The following is a 20,250-nucleotide window of genomic DNA, read 5'->3' as shown; positions in this document are numbered from 1 at the left end:
ATTACTCATGGAGGCTTGTCTCCCAGGCAGATGGAGTTTTGGGAGGAACAGGTCAGCACAATATTACACCTTGGCTTTTGGGGGGTCAGCCTGTCATAGACCTCCTGAGCACTTACCCTTCAGTGCGGGGAGCAGGGGTTGGGAGGGGAGTGGTGGCCTGGGCCCAGCCCGGGGCAGGCCTCTGGAGGGCGGGAGGAAGGCGAGCAGGCCTGTCTGCCCCCGGGAGGGAGCGGCAGGGAAAGAACAGACTGCCCAGTCGGGTTTGAAAGAGAGGTTTATTCTTGCTTCATGATTGGGCAGCGGGATGGATTTGAAAGAGGGGCAGGAAGGGATTGAAGGGGCTGGGTGTGGTGGGTGAGGCAGCCTCAGGTCTTCCCAGCTCCGTGGGAACCGCCGAGGGCTGGTTTGGGGAGGGGCGGTGAGCAGGCCCAGATGGGGGGCCCCTGCTAGTTGCTGAGCTGGAGGGGCGCACCGTCCAGCGGGTGCCACAGCTCCAGCCGGCAGTCACTGCGACCCAGGCATTCACGCCAATGTTGCTGGCGCTCCCCGCTGGCCTGGCTACTCAGCTGCACCCCACCTGTGTTGGGGGACAGGTCAGGAGCCATGTGGGAGCCCACTGGACCCCCCTCCCCAGCTCCCCACCTCCCCACTCACCGATGAAGTCATCGGCCGTGCCCAGGTCATAATCCCACACGGACACCAGCAGCGTCTTCTGGGCCAGCTCCTCCCTTGGGCCGGCGTAGAAGAACTCCTGTGGGAGGGGCAGGAAGGAGGCTGACCCGGGCAGGGGGACGGCTCCGGCGAGCTGGGACTGGGACCTCGCTCTCCGAGGCGGGATGCTGCCCAGCAGCCAGCACTGCCCCCTCTGTGGCCCCGGCCTACCTCGTTGAACTCGGGGTTCAGGGTCTTCTTCCGAACACTGGTCTTATATTTGGATTTCTTCCCCACGTTTGGATGCAGGAAGCTGATTGGGAAGGACGGGCTCAGGGTGGGCGCGGCCCTGGAGAGGTGAGTCCCATAAGGGCTCTGAGGAACCCCTGCTGCCCACCTGTCACCCTGTTCACACTCACAGGCGGACGAAGGGGTCTGAGTAGCCATTGGCGTCCATGGGGGCGAGGTGGGCGCAGCGTAGCACACCCACCAGCAGGCCGCCCCGCTGAGAGCTGTAGCACAGCGACAGCAGGATGCGCCCGCGCTCCTCTCCTGCCGCCTCTGCCTCCAGCTCCTCCTGCGGGGGTAGGCTGGGTCAGCCCCCGTGTGGCCCACAGTCCAGCCACCCACCAGCGCTGGCCCTGATGTGAGGACTCAGACAGGCCCAGGATTTGATTTCATGGTGCAGTTTCCAAAGACAGTCACTGGCCCAATGGCCTGGAGGTCAGCCATACTCTCCAGGGCCCGAGAAGGAGAGGGGCTGGCTCAGGCCACGTGACTGGTCAGTTTAGTGCGTCTTTGTCAGGAGGAGAAGGGAGCTGATGTCTGAGGGCCCCGAATGTGCTAACGGCTCCCTAAGTGGTCTTGCATTAGGACCCCGTCACCACCCTTCTGCGGGGCTCTTGCTAGAGAAGCGGCTCTGGGGCTGTTCTCTGTCCAAGGACAGACAGATCTCTGCAGCTGCAATACCCCGCAGCCCAGGAGGCCAGATTCGCCATGTCCTTTGCGCCGCTGCTCCCAAAAGGACTCAGGGAGGATGCCTGGAAAGAATAAGCTTCCCCACACTCTCTGTGGGCTCTGATTCGCAGAAAGCCCAACTGCCTTGCTCACATTCAGTTCTCTCGGGAAGGGACTGCCCCCTGGGCACTGGCCGTGCACCAAGGGGCTGCTGCCTGGGGGGTCTGGGACAGGAAGGGTTTGTCCCAGGTGCCTGCCCCACCTGGTGGGACTCACCAGCCTGGCCTGGACTAACTGACAGCCGCAGCACCTTGCGGCTCCGCTAGGGGGCAGGGCAGCAGCCCCTGGCCCTCCATCCGGCTCGGCTGGGGAGGGCCCTGCCTCAGCTTTGCGGGCGGGGGCTTGGGTTCTGGCCAGGTCTTTGGTTTCCCATTGCAGATCCCGTGCAGTCACCTTCACTGCCTCTTGACAACAGCCTGTCTGGGGCTACCAGCCCCAGAATGGCACCCACACTGCCCCAGGGGCAGACCTAGCAGCCAGGGAGCCCCACCGCATCCATTCTCTCCTGGACCTTGACCTGCCCTCCCAGCTCTGACCATGGACAGGTCCCACCAGTCAGCCTCTGCTTCCAGCTGGCTTGTGTCTCTGCTCTCTGAGGACTTGTGCCAGCTCCCCACAGCTCCTCTGGGCTGCCCTGGCAGGGGTGTCACCCTCTCTGCCCAGCCACCGGGGCCTGGCTCTTCCCTGGGACTCTATGAGTGCTCACGGCCTGTGAGAGAGATGGCCAAGCCTTCCCCGAGCCTGCCTGTGCCTGGACCCTGCCCAGCCCCCATTGGCCCCTGTCTATCACACTTCAGTCTGGGCCACCCCAGACCTGCCCGCCCCCACCCCTTGCTGGGTCCTACCCACCTCATACAGAGACATGCCACGTGCTGTGTCCAGGCTCCTGGGCCTCTTGGTCTGAAAGAGCAGAGAGCCCGGTCACCTTGGCCAACACTGCCGCGGTCTCCCTCCCGACCCCGTCACAGCCCCACCCTGTGCATCTGCCCCACTCACCAGCCGCCGCCTCTCTAGACACACGTTGAAGCTCCTGGCTCGGTTGGGCACCAGCTTCCTCAGGGGCACCCGCAGCTCCCCCAGGGGAGGTGCCCCCCGCCGCCGCCGCAGCCGTGGGTCCTCACACACGCACAGCCTGGTGGCCACCCAGGTCAGACCTGGCCGGGCAAGGCCTCCACCCCTTCCCCAACCCTGCTCCCCTTGCAGCTCGGGCCCCAGCCTCACCGCAGGGTCTTGCGCCGGGCGTCCTGGACGGTGAAGCCATGATAGGTGAGCGTCTCCTCCCAGACAGGTCCCCTCGTGCCCCGAACCGTGCGTGTCTGCAGCTGGCTGGCCTAGGGACCGAGCAGGGAAGGTCAGAGCCTTCTCAGGCCCCAGGGCCCCACCCGGGTCCCCCTCTCTGCTAGGGTCTCTGGTTCCAGTGATGGGGAGCTGCATGCCTGAGGTCAAGGCCTTGGGACGGAGGGGCACTGCAGGCCAGGCGGGTTCAGGCTAGGGGTGTGGCCAAGGGGCAGCCGTAGGGACCTGCATCTCGCCCTCACCTTGCTGGCCCCCGGGAGCAGATTCGCCTTGACATAGGTGTCCACGGAGCCCGAGGCTGGTGGCTTGAGGCCCTGGAAAGAGGGAGGGGATGTGGGAAAGGCCCGGGGTCGAGGCCGGGGGCCCAGGGACGCCGCCCCATCCTCACCTCAGCACGGTGGGCCGTGCAGTGCAGGGTGCTGTTGTCCGCATCCAAAAGGAGGGTGAACTCGAGGGTGCCAAGCACAGCTGAGGGCGGGGCGGGGAGGGGGGCATGGTCAGCTTCTACCTCGGCCCCTGCCCCGGCCCCAGGCCTCCTGCCTTGCCCGTCCCTGGTCAGAAGCCAGGGACAGCCCTTTCTCTGTCCCCCACCCCCCCACTCACTGCTGTCATCTGAGTCTTCCTCTGGCTCTAGGTCCAGCTGTGGCTGCGGTGCAGAGGGGATGGCGGGGGTCACTGCAGGCTGTGGGTCTGGGGTGCGCAGGGTGGGCTCAGCAAAGGGGTAGAAGTGCGGGAAGTAGTTGGAAATGAGGCGGATGGGCCGGATGGGGCCCGGGCTCACATCGATGGCCATGTGCTCCTGCATGGTGACCCGCCCCCGGCTTGCTGTCGCCATGCCCGCCATGGGGGCGCAGACATGGGTGGTGGGGACTCAGAGGAGCCCCGTTGGACTGGAGATGAGGGGACTGCACTGGGCCAGCCAGACAGGGCAAAGAGGCATCACTGAGGGTGCCAAGGGGGGTCCTGGGCGGCAGTGGGGACCTGAGGACAGAGCACAAGGTCAAGGCTGGTGGGGTGGGGGCTCCAGCCTGGAGGGGGCTCATGTGCTGGCAGGCCGGCTGGGCTACTCACCTCTGAGCTCCTCCACCTGCTTGGCTCCCAGCTGGTGCTGCTGGCACCGGGTTGTGCGCCTGACTGAGGGGACCCAAGAGCCAGGGTGGCCGTGGGGGAGGGAGAAGGGCGTCAGAACCCGTCCCCAGAGCCCAGGAGACCAGCAGTGCCCTGCCCTCCACCCCAAGGGTCCCTTGCCTAGTGGGAGGGCTCGGCCTCCCTCCTCCCCTGCCCCCCCAGTTCACACTCTGTCCGAGAGATATTTTTACCACCATCATGTGGCTCTGCTCCCAGGTGAGGAGGCTGGAGGGCCAGGGGTGACACAGGGGTGTGAGGGGCACAGGGAGGGGAGTGTGGGGAGGAAGGACTAGGTGAGACGGAGGGGGCTGGGGAGGTGTTGGGAAGGGGGAGGGTGGGGGCACTTTGGGAAAGTGAGATGGGGGAGGGCGTCTGCCCTCTGGTCCCTTTGCAGCTCAAGCTTTTAAAAACATGCTCCACACCTCTCTTCCCCCCTCCCAGAGGGGAGTAAAATCCTAATGCGTCGCTGAGGCCTGTCCCCTTGCCCCTCCCAGCAGCCCCCTTTCCCTCAGGTCCACCTAAGCTTTGAGCATGTGCTGTTCCTTCTGTCCCGACCTCCCCCCGCTTGCCCTTTGAGTGCACCTGCTCCTTTGTACCTTTGGTCTCAAGGTTACTCTCTGCAGGGGACTGTGGCTGGCTTTTACTTGCTCAACTTCCTGTCTCTTCAGTGGTCCTTTGGGGCCACCTCTTCCCTATTCTCAGTCCAGGAGGTTCGCCCTGCTCCCCAGACCTTGCCAATCAATGAGCTCCAAATCCAGCAGCCATGTGACAGGCTTAGGGACGGGCAAGTGAGCAAAGCAGACCCATACTGTACAATTCTGGGATAGACTGGCCCAGAAAGAGAAGCTGTTTTCCACTGATCAGATGCTGTAGCATGCCATCTTAGAGCTGTTGCCCTCTCCTCACCTCTCATCCCTGTGGTGTAGAAAATGTTCCTGAGGCTGAGGCCAATATAGTGGAAAGCCCAGAAAGAGACAGGGAGCCTCAGCTCCTGGATCCAGCTATGCCTGAAGCCAGTATCTCTCTCTAGTTTGTAATTCCTCTCTTGGCAGTCAGCTAGTGGGTGGAGTTCTCTGTCGCTTGTCCTGCCTAATACTACCCAGTCTGCCACGTCAGGGTCAGACCATCATCCCCTCAACTCTCTCACAGAACCCTGCTTTACGTTTTTTTTGGTGTTTTTTTTTTTTTTCTGGCTGCCCTGTGGCATGTTGTTCCCAGGCTGGAGATCAGATCCGAGCCACAGACGTGACCTGAGCCACAGCTGCAACAACACTGGAACCTTAACCCACTATGCTGGGCCGGGGATCAAATCTGCATCCCAGGGCTCCCAAGATGCTGCCAATCCCATTGCACCACAATGGGAGCTCCCTCCTCTAAATGACTGATACATAATTCTGCTATCATCTGGGAGTAATGAATGTGCAATCATGTGATTATCCCTGTGACCTGGTCTAAGGTCTCCCCCATACTGAGCACCCCCAGAGGACAGGGTAGCCTCTAGCTTGTGCACAGATGTGGCCCCAGCACAACGCCTGGCACCTGGTGGGAGCTTGGTAAGTCAGAGCTTTGCAGTAAGCTGCAGGGCTTCTTTCTAGATTCCTGCCACCTGGCACAGGGTCAGCCAGACACAGAAGAGGGAACAACATGATGGCTAGGAGTCTGGGCTCCTAGAGTCAGAGAGGGCATGGTTCAAATCCCAAATTGGGGTAACCAGGCGCCTGGCACATAGTAAGTGCTCACAGCTAGTGCCCACTTCTGTGGGTGACAGTGTGACTATCCAGGGGCACCCCACAGGAAGCCAGCTGTCCCATGGGGTCTGCTCAAGGTCAGGGCTCCAGTGCAGAAGATGCAGTTGCCATGGAGTCAGGGAAGGCTCTTTATTTAGTCCTGGAGGGGGCTGGCCTGGCAGCGCAAAGGTGGGGGCTGCTCGGGGCCAGGCCTTCAGCGCCTGGACAGGCTAAAGCCGGCCAGGCGGGGCTGGTAGGTACCAGGTGCCAGCAGCTGCAGGGTGAACTCAGTGATGATGGCCGTGAGCCCCCAGATACGGTGCGGCCCGTGCAGGAAGACGGGCAGTGTGTAGCGGAAGTGGCCCCCCTGGCGGAAGTGGGTATAGCCCTGGTTCTGTGCTTGCAGCAGATGGGTCAGAGGCAGGGCAAACACTTCATCCACCTGTGGGCAAGAGGCGGCAAGAGGGTAGACAGAGGGTGTTCCCCCCGCCCCCCCACAGGGACAACCCCACCTCTCCCCTGGGCATCCTCCCACTCACCTCCTCAGGGTTGGGCCTGAGGCTCTGGGGATCCAGTGGGCCCACACCAGCCAACACGGGCACCACAGTGACCTTGCGCTGAGGCAGAAGGAGGGCAGGCGGTCAGGGGAGGTATGGCCTCTGCAGGGCTTTGGGGCTGGGGGTGGGGTGGGGCCAGAGAGGAGGACTCCAGGGCCTTCAGCTGTGCAGGCCCGGTCCACCTGGCCCTGCCCAGGCCTGCGGACTGACTTAGGCCCCCCCAAACACACTAGACCCATTCCAACCTCTGGGCCTACATAGACTGTTCCCTCCCCTTAGAAAAACCTTCCCTGGAGTTCCCGTGTGTCTCAGTGGTAATGAACTTGGCTACTACCCATGAGGACTAGGGTTCTATCCCTGGCCTCGCTCAGTGGGCTAAAGATCCGGCATTGCCGTGAGCTGTGGTGTAGGTCACAGATGTAGCTTGGATCTGGCGTGGCTGTGGCTGTGGCGTAGGTCGGCAGCTGCTGCTCCGGTTCAACCCCTAGCCTGGGAACTTCCATATGCCATGAGTGCAGCCCTAAAAAGACCAAAAGAAAAAAAAAGAAAGAAAAACCTTTTCTTACTTTTACTGCCTTAAAATGTCCCAACTGTCATTCAGTCTCTACCTGTTCTGCAAAGCCGTCCCCAAGCTCTGTCCACCGAGCTGAGCCGAGCTGCCTTCACCCAAGCACCTGAGCCTCAGTGTCCCCTGAGAAAGGGGGACAATATACCCCCGGCCCCGTCCCACTGGGTTGTGTGAGGATGGAACACAGCTGCCAGGCAGGTGTCCGGGGCTCCACCATATGGCAAGAGTCCATGACCACTCCCTTGTCCCTGGGGGTCCCTGCTCCTAGCCCAGGGCAAGCAGAGGTGGTGAAGGGGATAAGGGCTGGTGGGGGCCTCAGGGCCTGGCAGGCTTACCTGGTCATACACAGGCTGCAGGACACCCCATACATGCTCCTCCGGCACAACAAGGCCCAGCTCCTCATGGGTCTCCCTCAGGGCCGTGTGCACTACGTCCCGGTCAGTGGGGTCACACTTGCCACCTGGGAAACTGAACGGCATGGGGAGCCTGGTTCTTGGGCGTTCATGGCCATGGATGGGTGGGGGAGCAGCTGTGGCAGAGAACTAGTGACCCACCTAAATCCGGTCTGTCTCTAGACGACCGTGTCGGCGAGCTACCTGACTTCTCTGGGCTCAGTTTACCTCCTTGAGCAAAGAGGGTAAGAGAGAGGCCCTGGGCCTCAGACAAGCCAACTCTGCTTATGGTGGCCCCGGTGGCGCTGACATTGACCCTTGGGTGTCCCCCGTTCCCGCTGGGGCGGGGCCAGGTCAGGAAGTCAGGTAGCCCTACCCCAAGCGCTTCTTCGGATCCGAAACTCGAATCTCCCCATAGTCGCCAGAAGGGGGCAGAGTCCTGCCTTTTTAGAGAAGGACACCGATCAGAGACGTGTCGTCCGCCTGAAGGGTAGCGGGATGCACTTCGAAGGGTCCGCGCGGCGACCGCGCAGTTGCACCGCGGCGCCAGGCTCCAGGCGGAGGGACGCGGGTCGCTGACTCCTGCCCCAGCCCGCTGGCAGGACGGGGCCTCCCCAGACCCATTCCACAGAGGCAGAAACCGAGGCTAGGAGAGGGTAAGTGCCCTGCCCAGGACCCTGAAGTCGCCGGGGTTCATTGGCCTCCTCCAAGAAGGGAGAGGAGTTCCTGGCCGGTGTACCTGACGTCACCCTTGTGCCTCCCGGCCAGGCGACTGGACCGCAGCGTGTAGAGCAGCGCCGGGACTCCGCGCACAGAACACAGCGGCACTAATACCGCGGCCGCCGCAGGCCGCGCGCGGAGCCGGGCTGTGACCTCCGCTAGCAGTCGCCGGCAGCGCCGCTCGCCCTCCGCCGACAGGTAGTCGGGCAGCATGTCCGGCGGGGCGCGGCCGGGACAGCAAGGGCACTGGGCCGCGCGAGGGAGAGAGGGCAGCACTCACACTCCCAGGTCTTTCGGAAGCCCGGGAGGGGACCGCGGGAGGAGTCTCCCGTCCCCATGGGCGGGTGGGGCCTCCAAAGCAGCACCAGCCACGCCCACGGGGCGGGGCCCAACCCAGGCTGGAGGCCCTTGCTCGAGTTGGGGGCGGGCCCGGAAGGGGCGTGACCAGATAGCCTGGGCTTCCGGGAGGGAGGAGGGAGGGGGCAGGGGGCCGGGGGCGGGCGCGGCGGAGCTTCCCGGGATGGTCTAGGCTGTTGGTACCCTAGAGCAGCTAGGGTTGCACGTGGCCTGGCGGCTGGCCCCGCCCTTGCCGACTGCGGGGTTGGTAGTCAAGGGGTCTGGCTGTTGAAGCCTTGCCAGGCCCGCGTTCTTCCGCGTCCGCGAGTGTCCGGGACCTCGCAGGAAGTGCTCCGGGACGTTCCCAGTCGGCGTTCAGGGGGTCTACGGCGCGCCCCTTCGGGAGGCGGAGACGCCAGGGGCTGCAGGAGGAGTGCCCGGCCCTCCGCTCCCTCCGGGCCCTATCTCCTGATTCCGCTGGGTGGCGCGCGTCGCACCCTCTCGTTCCAAAGGTACCCACTGGAGCCCCACCCCTTAGCCATGCTTTTCCCAGAGCCGGGAGCTCGCCTCTCCTCCTGCCCCCGCTCTTCCGCACTTTCTACTTCTATAGGTGTTGGTTTACGTGTCATTTTTTCTAGAAGCTCCTGCTTGGAGTCCTGATCGCATTCTCAATCTCCTCTTCCACCCCCACCTTGACCCCTGCGGTCCCTGTCTGTGGTGTTCTGCATTCCTCCGCCACCTCTGGCTCCTTGAGAACCAGATTTGCACGTGGCACCTAAACGTGGAATGGCAGGTGCTTCCCTGAGCTGCACAGCCTCCCTCGCAGCCCTGCCGCTCAGCTTGTGTCACCACCTTTCCCGTCACTCTGTGCCCCAGGGAAGCCAACCGCACTGGGTAGAGCTTTGGGACGTCTGTCCAGACACGGGGGCATGGGCATTCCTGAGGCCCTCCTCCCTGACCTCTGAAGACAGAAGTGCTCTGACCACCTGTGCCAAATGGTTTAATGTTGGGGGGAAGAAAGGTAAAGCAGCGTTTGGAGGCGTCACCCCCAAGGCAGAAGGGGGCAGGTTGGGACATGGGGGGGGGGGCTGGTTTCAACCCTGGTGCCATTGCAGCCTTGCTGTGACTCTGGGCAGGTCACTTCTCTCTCTGGGCTTCCACTTGCTCTGTTCTCCTTGTGAGGGGAGGGAGGTCTCTACAGAGGTGAGGCCAGGGTAGGTGCTCTGTACACAGGGCTCCTCCACCATCACTGTGGGTCCTGGCCAGGCCCCAGGCACATGGCAGTTGGGGAGAGGAGCCCCATCCTTGCTGGGAGGGGCAGCCCCCCCTGATCTCTGTCAGACCGGATGTTGGGGAGGGGGTATGGTGTCGGTCTGGCCCTTGGGATTCGGAGGGGGCTTGAGGCTCCAGGGTACAGGCCCTGGTAGGTGAGGGGCTGGTAGGTGGCCGGGGCTAGCAGAGCCTCAGTGGGGGCCAGCAGCTGATGGTGGAGCCTGGCAGGGGTCCTGGAGGTGAAGGCTGGAGCTTTGTTGGGGTCTGAGGGAGGAAATGGTCTGAGTGGGTCCCCTTCTCCCCTGACCTTCAGGCTGCCTGCCTGTCCCCTGCTCCTCCCATCCCAAGCTGCCCACCTCTTGGCCTTCGCTCTTACCCTTCCCTCTGCCTGGAATTTCTTCCCCACCTTCTCCCTCTGTCCAAACCCTTCCCAGTCCTCCAGGGCCAGCTCAGAAGCCACCTCCTCCAGGAAGCCTACCTGCCCTCCCTGCTCTCCTCTCTCTGCCCTGGGCCCCAAATTGTCTTAGAAATCTCTGCCTCCCCTTCTCTCTCCACACAGATGCCCAGTGAGCTTGCTAAGCAGGTTGAAGCCCCTTCCTGGAGGTCCCTTGGCCCTGTCCTCCCATTCCCCTCCACCCTGCCCCATGCTTCCTGTGCACTATGCAGGCCCTGTCTCACTGCATCTGCGGGCCTCCGGCAAACCTTTCTCCTGCTCAGTGGAGCCCTTCAGCAGACAGGGGCCAAGGCTGCTGCGCCTCCGGGTCGGGACGCTGAGCAGGGGCCGTGGAGATACAGTCCTAAAGGTGGGGCGAGCAGGGGGTCAGGATGGAGAGCCTGGGCCAGGGGTCAGGGTCAGGTGGGGGGACCCCAGCACAAGCCAATGGGCATGACCCTGAAAGAAGGTTCAGGAACCGAGGACTTCGGTGATGTCTGGGGATAAGGATAGGGGTGAGGGGATGGGTTAGGGCAGCGGGGTGGACTGTCAGGGGCCAGCCAGTACCAGGAGTCCGGGTCACTCTCCCTAAAGCCCTTGGCAAAGGGGTTGCTGGCGATTTTCAGCTGGGTGATCTGTAGAGGAGAAAGTGTCATTAGGGGCCAGCCCGGGGCTGGGGAAGGGCCCCAGGCTCAGCCACCCTCTCCTCCCTGGACACCCTAACCTGGGGGCCCTGGGCCTTGGGCCCTGGACCCCTCAACTTAGGAACCATAGAGCCTGTGGGCATGAAGGCAGGGGAATGGCTGGGGACAGATCCCCACTGAGTCCCAGGGAAGGAGAGAGGGCAGGGGTCTGTGTGCCTGCAGGGCCCAGGGGCCTGGGGCCTCAGAGTCGCCCTGTGCGATGGGCTGGCAGCTGCCCCACGAGCCGTGGCCTGACCCACCCGGTGGTTCTGATACGCCGTCACGGCCGTGAACTGGGTCTCCGTGAAGACGAAGGACTTGAAGTTCTCCTGGGCGTAGCGCTCGCTGTCCTTGCGGGGGTCCACGAAGACCACGTGGAAGCGGGGCTGGTAGCGGTGCATGGAGTTGAGAATGATCTGTGGGGGTGCGGAAGGGGCTGTGCAGGGCTGGGCGCGGCAGCCGTGTGATGGGCCCGGGTCTGAGCTTGTGCGTCTGCCGTTCTGAGCCAGGCGCCTTTGTGGCGGAGCGTCCTTGCCACTTGGCCTCTCTCACCGCCGCATCCCAGCTCTCAGGGAACTGTCTGGAATCTGACCCCCCGTCCCACCTGCTGCCTCCACCCTGCCCGGCCACCATCGTCTTTCTCTTGGATTGTCCTCTGCTGCCTCCCTGCCACTCTCCCCACCTCCACCGGGTGCCTGTGTCCCTTCTCCCCGCCACCCCCACAGCCCCGATGAGCTGCAGCTCAAAACGCTCCTGTGGCTCCCGCCCTGCTCACAGTAAAGACCAGAATCTTCTCTGCAGCCAACTGGCCCTGTAGGTCAGCGCTGGCCCCCCTTAGGCTCTCTTCCCCTCCCCGTGCCCCTCCTTGCTCCACTCCAGCCACAGGGGAGCCTCCTCACAGCATTTTCCAGCCCCAGGGCCTTTGCACTTGCTGTTGCTGCCTGCAACAGCTCCCCCCTTATAAGCACAGGCTCCCTCCTCCTCTTCCTTCACATTTCTCTTTATTTTATTTTTTTTCTTTTTGTTGCACCCATGGCACATGGACATTCCCAGACAGGGATCAAACCCGAGCCGCCGTTGTGGCCTGCACCCCAGCTGTGGCAATGCCAGTCCTTGATTCACTGCGACACAAGGGAACTTCCTCAGCCCCTTTCCTGAGACGCCTGAACTGAATAGCCACCTCCGCCTCGGCCCCTCCCTGCTTCCTTTTTCTCCTGACATTTGTCCCCAGGATCTGTCATCTGGATTCTTTGCTCATCACCTGCCCTCTACCCAGAGGTGAGCCCATCAGGACAGGGATCGCTGTCCTTTGTGTCGGCAGGGCTATGTTCCTGCACCTGCGGTGGGCCTGGCCCCCCTGGCCTGGGCGTCCCTTCTGCTGTCTACACCCCAGCCAGGTGACCCGGCCCCCAGCCTTGGCTGTCAGCAGCAGGTGGGGGGTGGGGCACCAAGGCCATTGGGCAGCAAAGGCCCAGCCAGCCCTGGCCCCGGGCTGCATCACCGTCAGACTCCCGTGTCCCCTGCCCTGGCCCAACCCCTCCCACTGTGGCCCGGGCCTCACGTGGCCATTGTCGTCCAGCAGATTGTTGGTCAGCTTGAGCTTGTCGAAGGACACGATCTGGCGCATCCACTGTGCGCCCTTGGCGGGGGAGTCGGGGTGGAAGTGCACGCGGCCGGGCGTGGCCGGGTCTGCCTTGCCGGCGACCAGCCAGGCCGAGCTGTGGAAAGCGTACCTGGGGACAGAGCAAGGTGGCAAAGGCGCCTCGACAGCACCTCATCTGCTGCCCCCACTGGGAGCCAGGACTGATGGTTCGCCAGCAGCTCCCTTAACTGCCCATGTGCCAGCGCCAGCTGCACATGAGGAGCCCGGGCTCCGAGAACGCCGCCCGGCTGTGTTCCCCGTGATGCACCTGCTGCCCTGGGCCGGCCCACCCCGGCTGGCGCAGGATAGGCCCCCAACACTGCTCAGGGGCTGTGCCCTGCTTCACCCAGCATGCGGGTGGGGGTCTGCCTCCCCGTTTTGGCACCTGAGGTCTGAGCTGCATCCCCCGCCAGCCCCCAGACCTGTATCTCTTGTCATCCAGGGGCACGAAGTCCATGAGCAGGGCATAGTCCGCCAGCGTGTCCATGCCCAGGATCTTCACCTGGAAGGTGGGGAACATCCTCCTGCGGGAGGGGGTGCTCAGCAGCCCGCGTCGCTCCGCCATGGCCCCCGCCTCCACCCCCGCCGCCACTGCTCATACCTGCCAGCCTTGGTGACAATCATCTCTGTGCCCAGCTGGTTGAATTCTTCCCACAGAGCCTTCATCTCCAGCTGAACCGTCACGCTGGACACACGTGGGTTCTTGGGGCCCTGCCCGGTGGCTTTGGCCGTGGCTTGGGCCCCGGTGGAGGTGGAGGAAGGGCCTGATGGTAACAGGGAGTCCGGGCGGGGCTCCCAGCTGGAGCAGGTCGTGGGCGAGGTGTAGGTCTCTGAGGGGGAAAATACCCCGAGGCCAGCAGAGAGGAAGGCTGGGGAGAGAGGACGGCAGGTAGGCTCCTGCTCACCCCGCCAGCCTTCATCTTTCAGGCTGCACCGAGCTGCTGCTTCTTCCAGGAAGCCCTCCCTGACTGCCAGGGATGTGTTGCCACAGGATCCGCGAGTCAGCATCACTTCATGAGGTCAATGCTCACGTAAAGCTCCTGAGATCAGAGCCAGGGTCTCTCTGGCCCTCCAGGAAATCTCTGGGCCATCAGGAGGCCGTGTGGCCCTGCACAAGTCCTTCCACTTTCCAGAGCTCAGTTTTCACCTCTGTCACTAGGGGTTCTTACCATCTGCCTTATGGGGCTGATGTGAGGGTTTGTGAGGACACACTCAGGACCTGGCACACAGTAGGCCCTTCATAAAGGACACCTGTTACAGATGTGGGACACATGGGCGGTTTTGGAGGTTGGGGGTGGGGTCTTTCTCTGTGGAGACCTGGCTGCCTTGCGCTGCTTAAGAACTACTGAGCTGAAGGAGAGTCTCAAATTACCACCAATGACTCTCGCCCGTCTCTGACCCCAAACTGGCCCAAATTCTGCCTCCAGAAGCCAGTTCTGGAGTTCCTATTGTGGCTCAGTGGTTAACGAATCTGACTAGGAACCATGAGGTTTCGGGTTTGATCCCTGGCCTTGCTCAGTGGGTTAAGGATCCGGTGTTGCCATGAGCTGTGGTCGCAGATGTGGCTCTGATCTGGCGTTGCTGTGGCTCTGGTGTAGGCCGGCGGGCACAGCTCTGATTAGACCCCTAGCCTGGGAACCTCCATATGCTACAGGTGTGGCCCTAGGGAAAAAAAAAAAAAAGCCAGTTCTCACATCTTTATGCTCTGGCCTCCTCACTTGTTTCTAAAGAGCCCTCCCGTTTTTTTCACTCTTCAGGGCCGCGCTTGGGGTATATGGAGGTTCCCAGGCTAGGGGTTGAATTGGAGCTAGAGCCACTGGCTTACGCCACAGCCACAGCAACGCAGGATCCAAGCCACATCTGTGACCTACACCATGGCTCACGGCAATGCTGGATACTTTACCCACTGAGAGAGGCCAGGGACTGAACCTGCATCCTCATGGATACTAGTCAGTTTCATTACCTCTGAGCCACAGTGGGAACTACAGAGGGCCCATCTTTTGATCTGCAGTCCTGGCATAAGCCTTGGCCAAAAGCTTTGCCATGCTTCCCCCTTCTAATTAAAAAAAAATCCTGGAGTTCCCGTTGTGGCGCAGCAGAAACAAATCTGACTAGGAACCATGAGGTGGCAGGTTCAATCCCTGGCCTCGCTCAGTGGGTTAAGGATCTGGCATTGCTGTGAGCTGTGGTGTAGGTCGCAGGTGCGGCTCAAACCTGGCGTTGCTGTGGCTGTGGTGTAGGCCGGCAGCTGTAGCTCCAATTAGACCCCGAGCGTGGGAACCTCCATATGCTGCAGGTGCGGCCCAAGAAATGGCAAAAAAAAAAAAAAAAAATCCTAACTACAGTGAGGTACTACGTTATACCCACAAGGATGGCTTTACCACAACTGAAGCAACAACAAAAACAAAACCCCAAACCTTACAAGTGTGGGTGAGGATGTGGAGAAGTCAGAACTATTATCCATTGCTGGTGGAATGTAAAATGGTTTAGCCCATGGGGAAAACGACTGATGGGTCTTCAAAACATTATAGATGGGATTAGCATATGATCCAGCAATTCCACTTCTCGGTATATACCCAACAGGATCAAGAGCAGGGACCTGGACAGATGTGTGTACATTCAGGGTTCACGGCAGCATTCTTTACAACAGCTAGAATGTGGGAGCATCCGAGTGTCGGCTGATGGATGATCGGATAAGTAGAATGTGTCTCTACAGGCGATGGAGTATTATTCCACCTTTAGAAAGAAGGAGACGGTGATGCAGCCTGCAACATGCATGAAGCTTGAGGATGCTACGCTAAGTGAAACCAAAGGACAAACACTGTATGATTCCACTCCTAAGAGGCACCTAAAATAGATTCTTAGACAGGAAGTAAGGTGGTGGTTGCCTGGGGCTGGGGAGGGGGAACGGAGAGGTAACGTCTCATGGCGACAGAGTTTCAGTTTTGCAGGTTGCAAAAAATTCTGGAGATGGAAGGGCGGTTGATTGCACAAAAATATACATGTGCTTGGAATTCCCACTGCGGTGCAGTGGGTTGGGAATCCAACTGTAGCAGCTCACATTGCTGTGGAAGCATGGGTTTGATCCCCGGCCCTGCTCCGTGGCTTAAAGATTCTGGCATTGCCTTGGCTGGGGCGTGGGTCGCAGTTGCAGCTTGCATTCACTCCCTGGCCCAGGAACCTCCATATGCCATGGGTGCGGCCATAAAACAAATAAGTAAAAAATAGGAGTTCCACTGTGGTTCAGCAGCAACAAGCCCAGCTAGTATCCTTGAGGACATGTGTTCGATCCCTGGCCTCGCTCAGTGGGTTAAGGATCAGGCGTTGCCGCGAGCTGTGGTGTAGGTCACAGATGCCACTCAGATATGGTATTGCCTGCTGTGGCTGTGGCATAGGCAGCTCTGATTCGACCCCTAGCCCAGGAACTTCCATATGCTGTGGGCGTGGCCCTAAAACAACAAAAAAGTAAAAAATAAATTAAAAAATAAATGTACTTAATGCCACTGAACACTTAAAAATGGTTAAAATGGTAATTTTATGTTATATATACTTTATTTATTTTTTTTTTCTTTTTTGTCTTTTTGCTATTTATTTGGGCCGCTCCCGCGGCATATGGAGGTTCCCAGGCTAGGGGTCAAATCGGAGCTGTAGCCGCTGGCCTACACCAGAGCCACAGCAACGCGGGATCCGAGCCGTGTCTGCACCCTACATCACAGCTCACGGCAAAGCCGGATCCTTAACCCACTGAGCGAGGCCAGGGACTGAACCCGCAACCTCATGGTTCCTAGTCAGATTCGTTAACCACTGCACCACGACGGGAACTCCTGTTATATATACTTTAACACCTGAGGTCCCCTAGGCAGCGGTAGAATTCGGATGGATGGATGGATGGGTAGATGGGGAATCACTGGGATGGTACAGCATGTAATGAGCTAACAGGAGGTCAGAGCCGTGCACAGCAGATGCCTGGTGAGAGCCCAGGGCCCGTGGCCCATAAGGAGCAACGCTGAAAGCCACGTGTGTGAGAAGTAGCATCTCACTAAAGCCCTTGGGTGTTCTGCAGTCTGGGGGTGGGTGGGTCTCACTGAGAGAATGGGCCATACTGGGTCCAAATCTGCAAATCCATGAAGGGTGGATGGGCTGAGGTCCCCACCGCCTGGGATCTGGCCATCAGACGGGCAGCTGCCCATCACTCAGCCGTCCTGCTGGGGGCAGTCACGTCATCCAGGTAACTGATGCCAGCCCAGCCCATGGTGATGGGTCCCAGAGGGAGAGGCTCATGTCTTTGCTGGGTCTGCTGGCTTCACAGGCTGGTCACCGGCTCCCAAGTCTTCTATGAGCCCTCGCCCTGTCCATCCTGGTCCGTGTGCCACCCTTCAGCGCCCTCAGTAACGCTGGGGAGGGGCCTGCCCTCTGCCTGGTTCCTCTAAAAGTCAGCACCTCTAGGGGAAGGAGGTGAGTTTCCCACAGGCCATGAATCAGGTCTGGAGGGGAAGTTAAAGGCTCCTTGTCCACTCAAGGGGTGAGGCTCAGAGATGGGAGGGGCCAGGCTCAAGGTCACCCATGCCTGATAAGGCTTTCACCTCTCAGATGTGGCTCTGTCCCCCTGCCTGGGAACACCCCCACATTTGCACTTGGGTGGCTATGAGCCGATCAGCCCCACCCTGGCGGGATCTGAGTCCTCAGCTTGGGGTGCCCCTGCCCCCTCCTCTTGCCCAGGTCCTGGGTCTAGCGGGGTTTTCTTGGTCCCCAAGCCCAGTCCCTGCCCTGCCCCCCTCACCCTGGATCCTGAGCCCACCCATAGGGCTGCCCCGTCTTCCAGCACCTTACCTGCCATGGGGACGTTCCGGACGTCTGGCTCCTGGAGTAGGGCTTCTCAGCTGGGGCCCCCGCCTGCCGGGAGGGGCGGTCAGCCTCTCCTGGTCTCCCGAGCCATTCGGCAGCACAGCTTAGCTCTCAGGCCCTTACACGGTCTCTGGTCTCTTGGCAGGACTGTCCTTCCCTCTCGATCGCCCAGGTCTTGGTTCTCTGGTCTCTGCAGGGGGACCCCCGGCACTGGGGTGTGCGCAGCCCCTTCTCCAAGCCACCCTCAGACTGGACTGTGGGAGGCCACTGGCAGGGCTGGTCCACTCCGGGCGCAGTGCTGTGCGGGAGGAGGGCAGGTGGGAAGGCTCTGACGTGGCCAAGCCTCCTCTCCCCTCCCAGCTTCCTCCTCTCCCCGACTAGGAGCCCCCAGCCCATTCCTGATCAATGGGCCCAGGCGCAGGGCGGGGGCCCATCTCCAGGACAGGCTGGGTGATCTGCAGGGACCCAGGCCTGGCTGACAGGGCCTCAGGGAAGATGGGGGTCACAGTAGTGGCAGGAGCACAGAGGATTCAATGGCAGAGGTGGTGCCCTCTCACCAGGGCTCAGAACCCTGACCTGGGGCTGCTGGTGGGGAATTGCCGGGGAGTTTGGGCAGGAGAGCCCAGGGGGCCGCAGCAGCAAGTACTAACAGAGGCAGAAACCCCGCCCGGCAGGCAGGAAGCCCTGTGCTCCAATGACCTGTTCACCACTGGGAGGACCCCGACTGTCCCCCTGCCTCAGTTTCCCCAACTGAACCAAGTGCATCCTCGCTCCTGCCTGGGAGGGGCTGGCCCAGCCTGGGCAGCAGCAAGCTGTCCCCATCCTGGCAGACCATGTCTGCATAGTGCCCACAGGGTGGGAGGCCGGCCCTGGCCAGAGGCCTCTGGGTACGTCTGCTCTGCCCACAGGTCTGTCTGTTCCGTCCAGCCTGACCTGGCTGGGGCTGGACATGCTAGGGGACGCCCAGATGGCGGGTCGGGAAGGCAGAGGAGGGGGTCCCCGGAAGCTGGTTGCTGCCATGTGGCCCAGGGCAGGTCATCAGGCTAGATCCCAGCCTAGCCCACTCCAGGAGGGAGCACTGCAGGCTGGCCCCCAGGTTGGAGTGCTAGGTGGGAGCACAGTGGGCTGGGATCCCCAAAGTCAGCTAGAACCCCCCATCTCCTCCACAGTCTGGCACTAGGGAAGTGGGGTTGGCAGATGCCCATCCCTACTGGGCACATAGGCACAGGTGGGAGGGGGGCAGGCCACCCCCACCTCCAGCTCAGGGAGGTCTGCTGCTTCAATCCCTGGAGCCCCAGACCCCTGCCTGCCTAGCTGGGTGGAATCCCACAGATGAGGGTGGCACAGACCCACACCCTGCTGTGGAGCAAGGCCTCGCCAGCCCTGGGGTCTGCTGCTGGGCAAGATCGGGGGCGTTCTCTGCGCTTGTAATGGAGGGTCCCAGCGGCTCCCAGGAGCACCACTCGTGGAGGTGGAGCCAAGCCACCTTGTCCCAGGATGCACAGCGGGGCAGGTGGGAAATAGGAGAGATGATGGAGGGGGCTCCGTGCCAGTCCAGGAGCCCAGGGTCCTGTTATGGCTCCTGATGTGTGTGTGCATGTGTGTGGGTATGCGATGTGTGTGGGTGTGCGCTTGCACACGCCTTTGGTCTGCATGACGGGAACCCCCTATCATGGACATGAGCACGCTGACCTGCCAGCCACCTGCATACATGATCTCGAAGCCTGATGACCTGCCACCGCTCCTGTGCACAGAAACACGCTCTCTCTTACACACACACACACCACGCACAGTGGTGTGCCCTTTACAGACTCCTCCCCAGCTGAACTGCCCTTCCTGCCGGAGGCGCCTCCTGGCTCCTTGGCCCCTCATCCATCTTGCCTGCCAGCCTGTCCCTGGTGCCCCCATATTCTTCACACCTTCTCATCTCGCTGCTCAATAGCGGGAGGCCGTGTGGCAGCCATGGCCGCAGGGAGATGGATGGGCCAGGCGGTGGGGGGCGGACAGGGAGCGACGACCAGTGAGGACGAGCTCTGGGCTCCACCAGCCCCGCTGTCAGGAAGGAGCGATGCTGCCAGGTTGGGCATGGGAAGTGTGAGGCTGCGTCCGGGCCCTGGGCTCATGATGCATCTGGAAACGCACCTCTGGGCTGCACCTCCAGCCACATATGGACCCCTCCAGAAGAAGGCCCAAGGTACTGAGGCTCTCAGGAACACGTGTGCGCACACACACACATGCACACAGCACTTGGGGTGGGCACACGCCTAGACACCCACACGCACTCTCCCAGAGCGACTCTGCCCTGGGAATGCAGGTGGGGTTGGGGCCCTCCTCTGGGTCATGGCTCCTCTGGAATCTCCTCGACTGGCCCCGGACAGTCTTTCTCCAAGTCCTCTCCCAACCCTGTGGGATCTTCCTCCCTGGGCCCTGATGAAAAATCATGGGCCCAGAGACAGCTATCATGGGCCCCAGGACACACAGCATGTTCCAGACCACCCTGCCCCAGATCCTGAGGTCACAGAGAGGGGCCATGCAGGACAGAAGACATGAACCACGGGCCCCGGACATCTTCCGCCTTATAGAATAGGAACCTGAGGCCCAGAGGTCTCTGGATGTGGCGAGAAACACAGGACACGGTGGGTGGTAAAGGGGGTGCCTGGGCTTGAGAGCGTGTCTCAGGACTGTTCAGAAGAGAAGGCTGAGGAGTCCCTGTTGTGGCTCAGCAGCTTAAGAATCTGATTAATATCCATGAGGATGCAGGTTCGATTCCTGGCCTCACTCAGGGGGTTAAACATCTGGCATTGCCATGAGTTGCGATGCAGGTCACAGATGTGGCCCGGATCTGGCATTGCTGTGGCTGTGGTGCAGGCCAGCAGGTGCAGCTCTGATTGGAACCCTAGCCTGGGAACGTCCACATTCCCAGGGCCCTAAAAAGAAAAAAAAAAAAGAAGAGAGGGCTAAGGCTGGGCAGGTGTGGCCTGGG

General features: G+C 61.3%; 3 protein-coding genes across 4 annotated transcripts; all 3 read right to left on the bottom strand.

The window, feature by feature from the left end:
• Positions 1 to 256: 256 nt before the first annotated feature.
• Positions 257 to 5,296, bottom strand: LOC125124864 (double C2-like domain-containing protein gamma). 2 transcript variants are annotated; one of them, XM_047775096.1, is made up of 12 exons: positions 4,689 to 5,296; positions 4,036 to 4,098; positions 3,568 to 3,945; positions 3,353 to 3,432; positions 3,207 to 3,278; positions 2,890 to 2,999; positions 2,665 to 2,800; positions 2,518 to 2,568; positions 1,071 to 1,228; positions 883 to 1,000; positions 655 to 751; positions 257 to 577 (listed from the first exon to the last, which is right to left on the bottom strand). In XM_047775096.1, the coding sequence occupies exons 3-12, from the start codon at positions 3,806 to 3,808 to the stop codon at positions 447 to 449; spliced, it is 1,194 nt and encodes a 397-aa protein (XP_047631052.1). In that variant the 5' UTR covers positions 3,809 to 3,945; positions 4,036 to 4,098; positions 4,689 to 5,296; the 3' UTR covers positions 257 to 446. The 2 variants fall into 2 exon arrangements, with proteins under 2 accessions (XP_047631052.1, XP_047631054.1); XM_047775098.1 differs by lacking the exon at positions 4,689 to 5,296 and having other exon boundaries at positions 883 to 964; positions 4,036 to 4,356.
• A 659-nt stretch (positions 5,297 to 5,955) lies between these two features.
• Positions 5,956 to 8,427, bottom strand: NUDT8 (nudix hydrolase 8). The gene is made up of 4 exons (XM_047775099.1): positions 8,076 to 8,427; positions 7,280 to 7,412; positions 6,359 to 6,436; positions 5,956 to 6,261 (listed from the first exon to the last, which is right to left on the bottom strand). The coding sequence occupies exons 1-4, from the start codon at positions 8,267 to 8,269 to the stop codon at positions 6,034 to 6,036; spliced, it is 633 nt and encodes a 210-aa protein (XP_047631055.1). The 5' UTR covers positions 8,270 to 8,427; the 3' UTR covers positions 5,956 to 6,033.
• An 800-nt stretch (positions 8,428 to 9,227) lies between these two features.
• TBX10 (T-box transcription factor 10) lies at positions 9,228 to 19,231 on the bottom strand. The gene is made up of 10 exons (XM_047774263.1): positions 19,187 to 19,231; positions 17,248 to 17,315; positions 13,024 to 13,221; positions 12,845 to 12,946; positions 12,342 to 12,513; positions 11,041 to 11,196; positions 10,665 to 10,732; positions 10,367 to 10,461; positions 9,808 to 9,928; positions 9,228 to 9,303 (listed from the first exon to the last, which is right to left on the bottom strand). Exons 1-10 carry the CDS (start codon positions 19,229 to 19,231, stop codon positions 9,228 to 9,230), a joined length of 1,101 nt encoding a protein of 366 aa, XP_047630219.1.
• Positions 19,232 to 20,250: the final 1,019 nt, after the last annotated feature.

The sequence above is a fragment of the Phacochoerus africanus genome, chromosome 4 (genome assembly GCF_016906955.1).
Source record: "Phacochoerus africanus isolate WHEZ1 chromosome 4, ROS_Pafr_v1, whole genome shotgun sequence".
NCBI lineage: Eukaryota > Metazoa > Chordata > Mammalia > Artiodactyla > Suidae > Phacochoerus > Phacochoerus africanus.
Note: the sequence above shows the minus strand (reverse complement) of the source record. Positions and strands in the feature narration are given on the sequence as shown.